Here is a 13,350-nt window from a genome sequence, read left to right as displayed (position 1 = left end):
ATCTACAATAACTTCATAATGAAAAGTTAAGGTTAAAAAACAAAATCTTTTTAAAAATGGTGTGTAAGGGGCCCTGGCTGGTGTGGCTCAGCAGACTGACCGCCGGCCTGAAAACTGAAAGGTCACTGGTTCAAGTCTCGGTCGGGGCCAGGTCCCTAGTTGGGCGAGTGTGAGAGGTAACTAATCGATGTTTCTCTCCCTTCCCCTTTCTCTAAAAATAAATAAATAAGTAAAAGAAAAAAGATGGTGTGTAAGGGGAAGAAAAAAGGGAATGAAAGTCTCTTGGTCCATGAGCATCCTGGACAACAGTGAGTACCTTGCCATCTACTTCATGAACTAAAATTCCAATGCAGAGTTTGTTCTGTGAGTAGCTTTAACTGGAATTTGATATAAGACAGAGACCTGGAGCTGATGAGGGTTCTGGGTTCTAGCTCCTAAAGTAGGGGGATCATTCATTCAATAAAGAGGCAAGATTAGGATGTCCTTTCATAGGACTGGGATGTGTTCTCTAATTGCAAAATAACAGCTGGTTTGGGTGATGACAAGAGAACAATTCAAACCTGCTTTTCTAACGTGGGGGGAGGAGGCCATGGTAGAAATGACATCTCAAGGACCCCACAGCAAAAGATCCCAGAGCAAGTAAAGAATCCCCAGGACAAGTGTGGGTCTTCTTGGTATAGCCCAGAGTTCCTCCCTGCTCCACATTACACCCCTGACTCAAAACTACAGGGGGGAAAACTGGTTGGAAAAAAATACTGGATGCACATAGGCATTTCGAACTACTACAGAAGAAACAAGAGCTATATGGGAGAAAAGAATACTTTCCACACTTGATAAACGCTCTGCTTTCTCTTTTTCTTCTCTTACTTTCCTTTGCATTCTTGATCTGCTTATTGACTTTTTTTCTCATTTGCTTCTCTCTTAATTCTTCACCTGTTTCCTAACTCATAATTTCCCTTTTTCCTTTTGCTAAAAGGCTCTTTTCCTGCATCTTCTTTACAGTACACTGACATAGTACAGTACATACAGTACACTGGATAGAAATTACAGAAGGGAAGAACTACTAAAAGAATAATGAATTCCTCAAACATTTAAGCTAGACACATAGGTGGATATCTGTCTAACATCACAGGAAAGCTGAAGTGTAGAGGAGGAAAAGAATTTGTGTAAGTCACAGAGGGCATTTTGGCTAGCCTGGAATTTAAGCCTGGGATCAACTGGGACAGCTTCCCCGATTTTCAACAGTTAGAGCTTGACTTGGAGAGAAAAAATTTCTGCTGCAGCCCACAAAAACATGTTAATATAAATGAGAGCAGCAGTGAGAGAAATGATCTATGTTCTATTGCCAACAATAGTTATCAAGCAGCTATGAACCAGTTATAAACTAACCAGGTGGTTTTGTCGTACAATTTGGATTGAAGGAAAATCTTATGAGGCTAAATTCCTAAGAGGCAACTCTTTGCCCTTACCGTGAATTATTTTGTTTTTGTTTTGTTTTGTTTTTCTCTTTTCAGAGGCCATCTGCAGTCTCTTTCTTCTTGCTGCTCTTGCCAACCCTGACACCAACACCAACTAAATTCTTTCATGATTCTAAATCTCAAATTTGCAAAGTACAACTGAAGGCATCAAGAGATCAAAGAAAATACAATATTGCAGTTTTCTATATTTCTTATGTTTCTTTCAAAAAGCCTTATTGTTGTTAAAATATATTTTGCTGGGAGATATTTCAACTAATTTGTCTTTCTCTGGAAACTGGAGACTTAGAGAAACAGCTTAACTGTAAGACCTGTTGCTGGTGCTCTTAGAGTCACAATCATAGAGGATTTCTGAGGCTGGCTACCCTGAGATACAACTTGTAGTAATTGGAAGTGTTTCTGTCAGAACCAGAGGCATTTCCTCACAATCTAGGGATTATTTCTCTGCCTTCACAAAGCACTGTAGAACATCTGCTTGGCTTTAGATCTGGAGTTATTAGAGATCATCTCAAGACAAGAAGATTTTTTATTAATGAATTTTTGAATCCTTACACAGAAGTGGAAAAACTCGAGGTTCTGCATTCTGTCAGTGTTATCAGTCAGTGCATCAGGGTTTTTGCTTGAAAGGATGTGCTATATGTTGCATGAAAGCAAAGAACGGAGACTGGTGAGACAGAATGAAAAACTAAGTATTGGATGTGTAGGCTTGGTGTCCATGGAGCACATTATGAGACTGCTGTTATGGTACCTAGAAATCAGGCACAAGGAAGAAAAGAAATACAACATGTGAGAGGAAGCTCTTAGACTGGGTTGATCTTTTGCAGTACATAGAAATCAGAAATGTTCACAGTTATGACTTATTAGATAAAGGTAAATGATATGAGAGAAATGGAAATTTAGAATTTCAAGTCCATAATATGTACACCTATGAGTTTTATAAAATCAGTTCTTTGGTAGGAAACAGTGGGAAGTATTTTGTTGCAACAATTGTGTAAACTTACTTTGATTTAATATGGCATCTAGAGATGTGTCTGCTGCTTTCCGAGGGAAAACTCCAAATAGCTTTCTTTTTGAGCATATTTAGAAGAGAGACTCATGTGGAAATAGATTCAGCTAGCAGTTTACCTTAAATTCAATTATTATTAAACCTCCTAGCTTCCTCTCCCTTCTTGCCAGGAAGCCATACTATATGTTGACTTAAGAATGTCTAACCCTGTAGAGAATTCTTATAAGAATTTGAGCCACACTACCGACCAAAATGGAGGCCTAGACAGACACACTGCATCTCCCTCCACAACTAAGAAGGAATACAACTACCTCAAAACTAGAGACAACCAGAAGTTCCAGAAAACTGAGCTGCATGGAACTTCAACAAACAAAGACATAAAGAAGAAATACTCATCCAGACAGGTAGGAGGAGCAGAGCCGGGGTGGAGAGGACATGGTGTGGTGGCGGTGGTGGCAGTGGCAGAAGATGCAGGCTGGCAGAAAGAGCAGTCACATGTTTTAAAAACTAGGGAGGGATACATGGGGAGTGCTCCATCACCAGACCAGACCATGCAGCTCATGGTCCCAGCGCCAGGGAAAATAAAGCCTCAAAGCTTCTGACTGTGCAAACCAGTGGGATTTGGGGCAGAGGAAGAAACTGCTGGTCTCTCAGCAGAGTCCGTTTGTTTAAAGGGCACCCACGGTCTTAGGATGTACACAGACCCACCCACTCTGGGAACCATGTCCAGGGCAACAGCTAGAGAGGCAGCAGTTCCATATAAGAAGTGGGAGAAGTGCTTGGAAAAGAGGAAAGTGCTGATCAAGCGGCATTGTTCCCTTTCAGACCCCTCCCCTACAAACAGTGGCACAATGTAGTGAAACAGGTTGCCCATATTGACGGATACCTAAGGCTTCGCCCCTCACACATAACAGCTCTACCTAAGACACAGAGGCAAATAAACACAGGAGCCTGTCAAGATGAGGAGACAGAAGTATGGCCCAAAAGAGGGAATGGTCAAGGTTCTAGTGGGAGAACTAAGCGACAAAGAGATAGCCAACCTAACAGATGAGGAGATAGCTAACCTAACAGATGTAAAGTTCAAAACACTGGTGATAAAGATGCTCAAAGGCTTGGCAAATATGTTCAAGTATGGCAAGCGCATAAGGGAAGAAGTGAAGGCTACGCTAAATGAAACGAAGGAAAATCAACACAAAACCAATGATGAAGGGAAGGAAATTGGGGTTCAAATCAATGATTTGGAACATAAGGAAGAAAAAAACAATCAACCAGTACAGAAGGAGGAAACAAGAATTGAAAAAATTGAGGACAGGCATAGGAACCTCTGGGACAATTTTAAACACACCAACACCCAAATCATAGGGGTGCCAGAAGGAGAAGAGAAAGAGCAAGAAATTGAAAGCTTATGTGAAAAAATAATGAAGGAAAACTTCCCAAATTTGGCAAAGGAAATAGACATACAAGTCCAGGAAGCACAGAGAGTCCCAAACAACCTAGACCCAAGGAGGACCACCCCAAGACACATCATAATTAAAATGCCAAAGGTTCAAGATAATCTTAAAAGCAACAAGAAGAAAGCAGAGAGTTACCTACAAAGGGGTGCCTATAAGACTCTCAGCTGATTTCTCAAAAGACACTTTGCAGGCAAGAAGGGGCTGGCAAGCAGTTCAATGTGATGAAAAGCAAGGACCTACAACCAAGATTACTCTATCCAGCAAGGCTATCATTTAGAATGGAAGGGCAGATAAAGTGCTTCCCAGACAAGGGAAAGCGAAAGGAGTTCATCATCACCAAGACATTATTATATGAAAGTCAAAGGGACTTAAGAAAAAGAAGATAAAAACTCTGAACATTAAAATGACAACAAACTCACAAGTATCAACAACTGAATCTAAAAAATAAAAACACAATCCAACCAAGCAAACCAGCATAGGAACAAAATCATAGCTATGGGGATAATTTGGAGAGTTATCAGCTGGGAGGGGGAAGGGGGAGAAATGGGGATATGGTGCAGGGATTAAGAAGCATAATTGGTTGGTACGAAATAGACAGGGGGAAGCTAAGAATAATATAGGAAAGGGTGAAGCCAAAGAACTTATATGCATGACCCATGGATATGAACTAAGGCGGGGTGGGGGAGCAAAGGGAAAAACAAATTGAGACTACTGTAACAACATAATGAATAAAATATACTTAAAAAAAAAAGGAAACATAATTGGTAGGTACAAAATAGATAGAGAGATATTAAGAATAGTACCAGAAAGGGAGATACCAAAGAACTTACATGTATGACCCATAGTCACGAAGTAAGCGGCGGGGGGATGATGGAGGGAAGGGCAGTACTGGGTAAAGGGGAGCTAAGGGGCGAAAATTGGGACAACTGTAACAGCATAATCAATAAAATATACTTTAAAAAGAAAAGGAGAAAAAAGAAAAAGAATTTGAGCCAAAATTGACAACAATTGCTGGGAAGCAATATCTCAAATGCTCCCATGAATTTCTTTGAAGGCACCTACATCTCTCCCTCAGAAAGTAATGTTACACTATAAATGCTTGAGAGAAAATGCGTAAATGAAAGCACCAGAGATTACTAAGGACAGGAACAGAGAGCCTACACGTCTGTGTTCTTCCTAAAAATACCTGCATTTCAGGAAACTGAATAAAACAATGTGTCCATTATTACAGGGTTTCCCTTTTGTTATCAAAGACCATCAGAAATTTCAGAGCCTAGAATGTTAGCAACAAGCACCAAAGCAGGAGGTACCTCTTTCTGGAGGAAAGAAACCATCACCTATGTGAGAGCGATGATCCCTAACACAGGCCCTGAAGTGCAGAAGGAGCTGTTGCCAGCACATGCCAGAGCATGGTGGTTGGCTCAAACTTTCCTACTTACATGGAACAATGAAAAGTGCCAACAGGGTTCTCACGACGAATGTCTTCATACTCCTCATATATCCCCTGCTTTTGCCTGGTGCTAACGTAATTCATCAACTCTTGGATGGTCATGGCATGGGGACCTGGAACATGCACTGAGTCCCAGTCTAAAGCAGGAGGGAGGGAGAGCAGGATGATCTCATCGAAGGGATCCGGGTGGCCATTCATCTGGGGTAGAAACTGGAAATTCCAAGTGGCAAGGTCCATTTTGATGTACCCACCCAGGTTTTCTGGAAGGCACTCTCTGGGCAGGTGCTGGATGACCTCAGATGTCTTCAATATCTGAATCTGGAAGGCCAGAAATAACCATGTGAGTATGTAGGGGGAAAAAAGGCAGAGAGTGAAGATACAGAACAGATGTGCTTCGGAGATGTAAATTACAGCACAGGGAATGCAGTCAATACTGTTGTACTAGTTTTGTATGGTGTCAGAAGGGTAGTTGAAATATCGAGGTGGGGGGATCACACTGTAAATTATGATTGTCTAACCACTATGCTGTACACCTGAAACTAATATAAAATAATATTAGGGTTGGAGAACAGGACGAGATTGGCCTGAAATACGTGATGTAGCTGTAAAAGTAGACAGTACTTCAACTGCCTGGGATTGAAGTCCTATGAATTTTCCAGACAATTCCCAGAATATATATTAAATTCACTCTTGGAATTAGGGGCTCTGTTATATACCATCTGAAAGGAAGGTATAGTGAACAAAGGTGTTATTTTATATTATTAGCAAGGCTTTCCAGTAACATTTGATGCGAGTACTCACCTATGACTACCAAGAATGCATAGGTAGTGTTATTTCTGTCAACTTTATACTATGCCTGTTAGCTTTTGCTTTAACTCATAGATTGGCATGGATATTCTCCAAGATAGGTTTCTATGAAAGACAAGACCAGGAAAAATGCTAGAGAAGTCATAGTAATACCTAATTCTGCTCTCTGCTTGACACAGCTATACTGGACCATATTACCCTAGTTGGTTGTTCTTGAAATCCATGTGGAATGAAGGTGCTGAACTCTTTGGCTGTTGCCTCTTCCTGGAATACCCTCTCTCCTTCCTTGGCCTCTTTAAGGACAGCTTATAGCATGTGAAGCCCATCTGCCCATGCAGTGTTCTCCTCTCTGCTCCTGCGGAACCACACTTGTCTATCTGTGTCTTCTATCAGAACCATGAGCATCTCCAGGGCCCAGAACCTGGACTGTAAAGGTGCTCAATATAGTTTGAGTTTATGCATGCATTTATGCTTGTATATATAAGTCTAAGAAGTTGCCTAACAAATCTTCTCAAAGAGTTATCTTAGGAAAGATCTACCCTAATCTGAGTCACTAAGTCCCTAAGCAGTTCCACAGAACCAAACATCTTCAGTTTCCCCCCTCCAACTCAAGTCACTTCAGCTATAAAGATCTGCATTGTTATTATTCATATAGCCTCATAAGCCTTTACTATAAAAATCTCTGATGATCTTTCACAACTTTATTATCTTATCCTATTGTTCAATGTTTCAGATGCCCTTTCTTTCAAGGGTAGAAATGAATGAATTTAAATAAGTAAAACCATAATCTTTCAGTTCTGGAATGGTTAGAGGATAACAGAATTAAGATAATTTTAGATAACACTTCTGAAGTTAGGAAGCAACAAGCTGTTTTAAAAGAAAATGCCAACTGCCCTGGCTGGTGTGGTTCAGTGGATTGATTGCCACCCTTTGAACCAAAGGGTAGTCAGTTCAATTCCGGTCAGGGCACATGCTTGGGTTGTGGGTGGGTCCCCAGTTGGGGGTGCATTAGAGGTAACTACACATTGATGTTTCTCTTTCTTTCTCCCTCCCTTCCCCTCTAATAAACAAACAAACAAATAAATAAATAAATAAAAGGGGGGGGTGATGCCAAGAATATAACTAGAGACATAGTAAGAGACTCTCCTCTGCCCCCAATGGTGGTCAAAGGACTGAGTGGTATTTTCAGTTGAACAGATTCAAACACCAGTTCCACTAATGGAATTATATTAGATGTTGTTAAATAATAAAGGCCTCTGTATAGCACTAGGCTAAATTTTGGTAGTAGCTATCACTAAGATACCCATGGGATACGTTCCTTCAGTACTATTTTTATGCCAGGAGCTATGATGGCAAGAGTACTCAACATAAAGTTGTCCAGTTCCTGACTTGAAAGAACTTGTAGTGCAATGGGAGAGCCAGCCTGCACTAAGCTGAGAAAGAACAAAGCAGAGGAAACACATGAACGCACTGACAGAAGCATAAAGTGCTCTAACACATAAGACAGCTGGATGTTTTTGAAGGTAGAAAATTAATTGGCAGGTTTCAACAGCAGCAATGGGAGTCTATCTATTCACCTCCAAATAAAATAAAGCTAGCTTGCCTTACCCTCTCACGGACTTTGTCCTTCAGGAGGAGGCTGATGATGGAATACGGCACTCGGAACCATATGGGTGCTCCCACAATCAGCACTTTCTTCAAACGAGCTGGAAATGCTCCCTGTGAAGAACACATATGAGGATTTCAAGATACCAGCCAGGGTACCGCAACAGAGCCTAATGGAACCTGTGACTATTCAGGCCTAAAGTTTAGGTTTTCCACCCTTCTCTCCATTCTTTCCCAGCAGGGCAAGTCTGCAGCCTAATTCAGGTTTCACTTGAGTAGCTGGAGAAAAAGTGGTTTAAAAGAAATTAAAAGCTGATTACCTTTAAAAGTAATGATGTTATATTCTTGTAGGCATAAACTTTATGGATCAAAACTATTCTCACTTTTCTTATCAGCATACAATGGCGAACCCCCCCCAAAACTGAACTTACCTATAAAAAATTGTGTTTATTCTTATGTTTAAACTTCATTCACTTTCAAAGTACTCTCCATTTGATGCAATATACCTATTGAGATATTTTTTTCCACTGCTCAAAACAGTTTTTGAATGCGTTGATTTTGATGCCATTTAGTGCTTCTGCAGTTTTTTCTTTCACCTCTCCCACATCTGTAAAATATTTCCCTTTGAGGACTTTTTTCAACCAGGGAAACAAAAACAAAAATCAAAAGCCACTAGGGGAGAGACTGGGTGAATAGGGAAGGTAGGGCAAGGGGATCATGTAGTTTTTGGTCAAAAACTGCTGAACATGAAGCGCAGTGCGGGCCGGTGTCCTTGTAAATCACGCATCATAAAATGGGCAAATGTGCTGAAAGAGTCTTCAAAAAAAATTCACTGAAGCCAAATGCAACCTCTTGTAACAAAATACCAGCTGGTATACAGACAGAGATGGGTTCCTAGAACACTCATCTAACAGGGGAAGCCTGTACTACAAGGGGCCTGCCCTCTCTCATACATGTGTGTATCCTTAAATTCTGTTTATTAAAACTTCAAGAAAAATTAGACCATGAATAAACTGAACATGAAAGAAACACTTCTCTCATAACTTTTTTTATTCTGATATCTGTGTATTTATAATATTTTTTTTTACTCAACTCTTCATCTCTTTACATATTCATTTATTTAACCGATAAGTAAGACCTCGTGGACACAAACGCAAATGAGGTCCAGGAGAAAAGGTGACACCCTGATCTGCACAAAGCATAAGAATGCAAAACAATGACTTCATAATCCACAGCTCTAGGTTTCCTTTAGTTTCTCAATATCTCAGCCTTTCTCATAGGCAGGGATACTATGTAATATTGACAATCTAACTGAGAAGAAATTATTCCCAAAGAAATCAAAAAAAGAGGAAACTACAGTATAGCTAAATATCTTCTACCACTTTCTCCCTCTTCTTTCTTAAAAAAAAAAAGTATGTTATTGATTATGCTGTTATAGTTGTCCAAATTTCTTTTCCCTTCGCTCCTCTCCGCCCAGTACCACCCCCCTTCAGCAATCCCACCCTCCTTAGTTCATGTCCATGGGTTGTGCATATAAGTTCTTTGGCTTCACCCTTTCCTATATTATTCTTAACTTCCCCCTGTCTATTTTGTACCAACCAATTATGCTTCTTAATCCCTGCACCATTTCCCCATTTCTCCCTGCTTCCACCTCCCAGCTGAAAACCCTCCAAATGATCCCCATAATTATAATTCTGTTCCTATTCCGGTTGCTTAGTTTTTCTTTTTCTCTTTTAGATTCTGTTGTTGATAGTTATGAGTTTATAGTCATTTTAATGTTTATAGCTTTGATCTTCTTTTTCTTAAATAAGTCCCTTTAACATTTCATATAATAAGGGCTTGGTGATGATGAAATACTTTAGCTTTACCTTTTCTGGGAAGCACTTTATCTGCCCTTCCATTCTAAATGACAGCTTTGCTGGATAGAGTAAGTAATCTTGGTTGTAGGTCCTTGCTTTTCATCACTTTGAATACTTCTTGCTAGGTCCTTCTTGCTTGCAAAGTTTCTTTTGAGAAATCAGCTGACAATCTATTGAGAACCCCTTCGTAGGTAACTCTCTTTTATTCCTCTCGCTGCTTTTAAGATTCTCTATCTTGAAAATTTGCCATTTTAATGATAATGTGTCTGGTGTGGTCCTCCTTGGGTCTAGCTTGTTCACTCTCAGTGCTTCCTGGACTTGTATATCTATTTCCTTTGCCAAATTTGGGAAGTTTTCCTTCATTATTTTTTCACATAGGTTTCAATTTCTTGCTCTTCTTCTTCTGGCACCCCTATGATTCGGATGTTGGCATGTTTAAAGTTGTCTCAGAAGTTCCTAAGACTCTCCTCATTTATTTCAATTTTTGTTTCCTCCTTCTGCACTGGTTAACTGTTTATTTCTTCCTTATGTTCCAAATTATTGATTTGAACCCTGGTTTCCTTCCCTTCACCATTGGTTTTGTGTGGATTGTCCTCTGTTTCATTTAGCTTAGCCTTCACTTCTCTCTTTTTACATTTGCTGTACTCAAGCATATCTGTCAAGTCTGTCAGAATCTTTATCACCAGTGTTTTGAACTCTGCATCTGTTAGGTTGGCTATCTCCTTGTCTGTTGGGTTGGCTATCTCCTCGACGCTTAGTCCTCCCACTGGAACCTTGATCCGTTCCCTCTTTTGGGCCATACATCTCTGTCTCCTCAACTTGACAGGCTCCTGTGTTTGCCTCTTTGTCTTAGGTAGAGCACCTGTCTGGATGAGTAGTTCTTATTTATACTTTTTTTTTGTTGGACTTCCATGCAGCTCGATTTTCTGGAACTTCTGGTTGCCTCCAGTCTTGAGGTAGTTTGTATTCCTTCTTACTTGTGGAGGGAGATGTAGCATGTCTACCTCCACCTCCACCTTGGCCGGAAGTCCTCTGGCTACTCTTCAGTTCTACTAATTTTGGGGTCTGCAAGCATTCCCTATAGAGAATATACAGCATCCAGAAATAACAAAACTATTCAAAGGCCTCTTCACTAAAATCTTAGAAATTACCTTTCACCTTTCGTTTCTGAAAGATGCAACAATTTATTTTCAGGGTCTAAATATAAATGGCCAAGGCTCCTTTAATAGACAAATAAAAAACCAGTCTCAAGAAACTGCTGTATTTCCACAAAAAGATAAATAGAAAGTGGAAGCCATTACTTCTGCTTTCAGGACAAAGAGATACAGACATAGACCTAGTTCTGTAAAATGACTTTTGGGCACACACATATACGACTCATGGGACAGTAACTTAGTAACACCTTATAAAAGGCAACTGGCATTGTATGTTCTTAAAGATGTGTGTATCCTCTGGGTAAGTCCATTTCTGAGACGCTATTCTAAGAAATAATGAGAAACACAAAGAATTATAAATAAAAATGCTTACTACACTTTTGTTTTTTTATTTTTAAAATCCTCACCCAAGAATATGTTTATTGATTTTTTTAGAGAGAAAAATCAATGTGAGAGAAAAACATCAACTCACTCACCCCCACATGCCTCATCTAGAGAACATACCCACAACCTAGGTATGTGCCCCAACTGGGAAATGAACCCACAACATTGTGGTGCATGAGACAATGCTCTAACCAACTGAGCCACCCAGCCAGGGCTACATTTTTATTTTTGACAGTTAAAAATAATACTTTAAAACTGTAAATAATATATGTCTGAAAACGAGTAGTGGTTAACAAAAATGGTATATCTCTTAATAAGATTGTTACTTAACGATTTCAAATATTTTTTAAACTTTGGAAAATGCTCACAATATAATCTTAATTCCAAAACTATAATCTTAATTTTGTTAAAAAAATTACCCACACACACTTTCACAGAAAAAAGATTATAAAAAATTATATCAAAAGCCAAATAGTTTATCTCTTATAAGTGGGATCATAATTTTAATTCTATTCTGTATATTTTATTTTCTATAATACTTTGTATTACTTTTATTTTTTACAACCTTATTTAAAATGTTTAATTCTTTATTCCAGTAATTCTACTTCTAGAAATTCACTTCAAACACATTACTTACTTAATGTGCAAACAAAATATGGATATAAATTGTTTATTATAGGAGGGTATGGGGGGAAAGGGGAAGGGTATAGTCAAAGAAAAGGTATAAAAAACCCATGGACATGGATAACAGGTTGGGGATTGACTGTGGGAGCAGGGGGTGGGCAGGGCAGGAGAGAGGGGAAAAATTGGGATAACTATAAAAGAACAATAAAAAAGTTAATATAGAAAATTTTTAAATCCAACAACATAGAAATAATTAAATATTTTATAGTAAATACAGCATAAACTAATATTCATAAAATAAAGTTGATGGAGCTTATTGTATATAAAAATTCTATAAACATAATTAAGACTGTATTGAAAAACCTCTAGAAGTGCCGTACACCTAAATATCAACAGTGCCATTTCTGTATGATAGTATCAAAGTTAATATTTCTTCTTAATGTATATTGTTTTGAGTTAAAATTTTCTACAATGAATGTTTTTCTAATTATAATAGTATTTTAAACAGTAAAACATATCTATGAAAAAATAAGCCACCCTATAAATAATAAGAATAAAAGTATAATTGTAAACACTTGATTTACAACAGCATGTGTGCACACACACACCACTCATACATCCTATCTGTTCATCTCTCTCTCTCTTTCCCTATAACTCACTGGTCTTAGGAAAAAGATGATTTATCTTTGGTGCATACTGTGTTTTATAAATGTATGGACATATTTTTTAACTTAGAAATATAAAAAAATGCAAGATAAATAATTTAAAAACTTTATTGAGTCCTGGCTGGAGTGGCCTGAATGCCGGCTGCAAAACGAAGGGTTGCTGGTTCGATTCCAGTAAGGGCACATTGCCTGGGTTGCTGGCAAGGTCTGCAGCTGGGGGTGTGTGTGAGAGGCAGCCACACATTGATGTTTCTCTCTCTCCTTCTCTCTTCTCCTCTCTCTAAAAATAAATAAAATCTTTTTTTTTTTTTTAAGATTTCATTTATTTATTTTAGAGAGAACGGAAGGAAGGGAGAAAGAGAGCGAGAGAACATCAGTGTGGAAGAAATACATTGACCAGTCACCTCCCACATGCCCCCAAATGGGAATTCAGCATGCAACCCAGGCATGTGCCATGACTGGGAATTGAACAGTTGATCCTTGGGTTTGCAGACTGGCACTCAATCCATAGAGCCACATCAGCCAGGGCATACATAAAATCTTTAAAACAAAAACTTTCTTGAAAGGCACAGCAAAGACATTTTTTTAAAAAGTATATTTTATTATGTTGTTACAGTAGTTCCAATTTTTTTACCCTTTGTTCCCCTCTGCGCAATACCCTTCTTCCCTCGAGCAATCCCACCCCTCTTAGTTCTTGTCCGTTGGTCATGCATATAAATTCTTTTCTCAACTTCCCCTGTCTATTTTGTACCAAACAATTATGCCTCTTATACCCTGCACCATTTCCCCATTTCACCCCCTTGCCCCTCCCAGCTGATAACCCTCCAAATGATTCCCATATCTATGATTCTGTTCCTATTCAGGTTT

The 13,350-nt window shown here is 39.0% G+C and overlaps 1 protein-coding gene across 1 annotated transcript in view; it reads right to left on the bottom strand.

Annotated features, from left to right (window-relative positions):
- Window positions 1-13,350, bottom strand: part of PTPN9 (protein tyrosine phosphatase non-receptor type 9) — a 109,598-nt gene that overhangs the window by 21,340 nt on the left and 74,908 nt on the right. The window contains exons 6-7 of the mRNA XM_090269973.1: window positions 7,801-7,911; window positions 5,375-5,703 (exon numbers count right to left, since the gene is read on the bottom strand). Coding sequence (XP_090126099.1) covers window positions 5,375-5,703; window positions 7,801-7,911 — 440 coding nt within the window. The remainder of the gene's footprint in view (window positions 1-5,374; window positions 5,704-7,800; window positions 7,912-13,350) is intronic.

The sequence above is a fragment of the Furipterus horrens genome, unplaced genomic scaffold (assembly GCF_987537825.1).
Source record: "Furipterus horrens unplaced genomic scaffold, mFurHor1.1.pri manual_scaffold_3, whole genome shotgun sequence".
Taxonomy (NCBI): domain Eukaryota; kingdom Metazoa; phylum Chordata; class Mammalia; order Chiroptera; family Furipteridae; genus Furipterus; species Furipterus horrens.
This window is presented reverse-complemented; position numbering and strand designations above follow the sequence as displayed.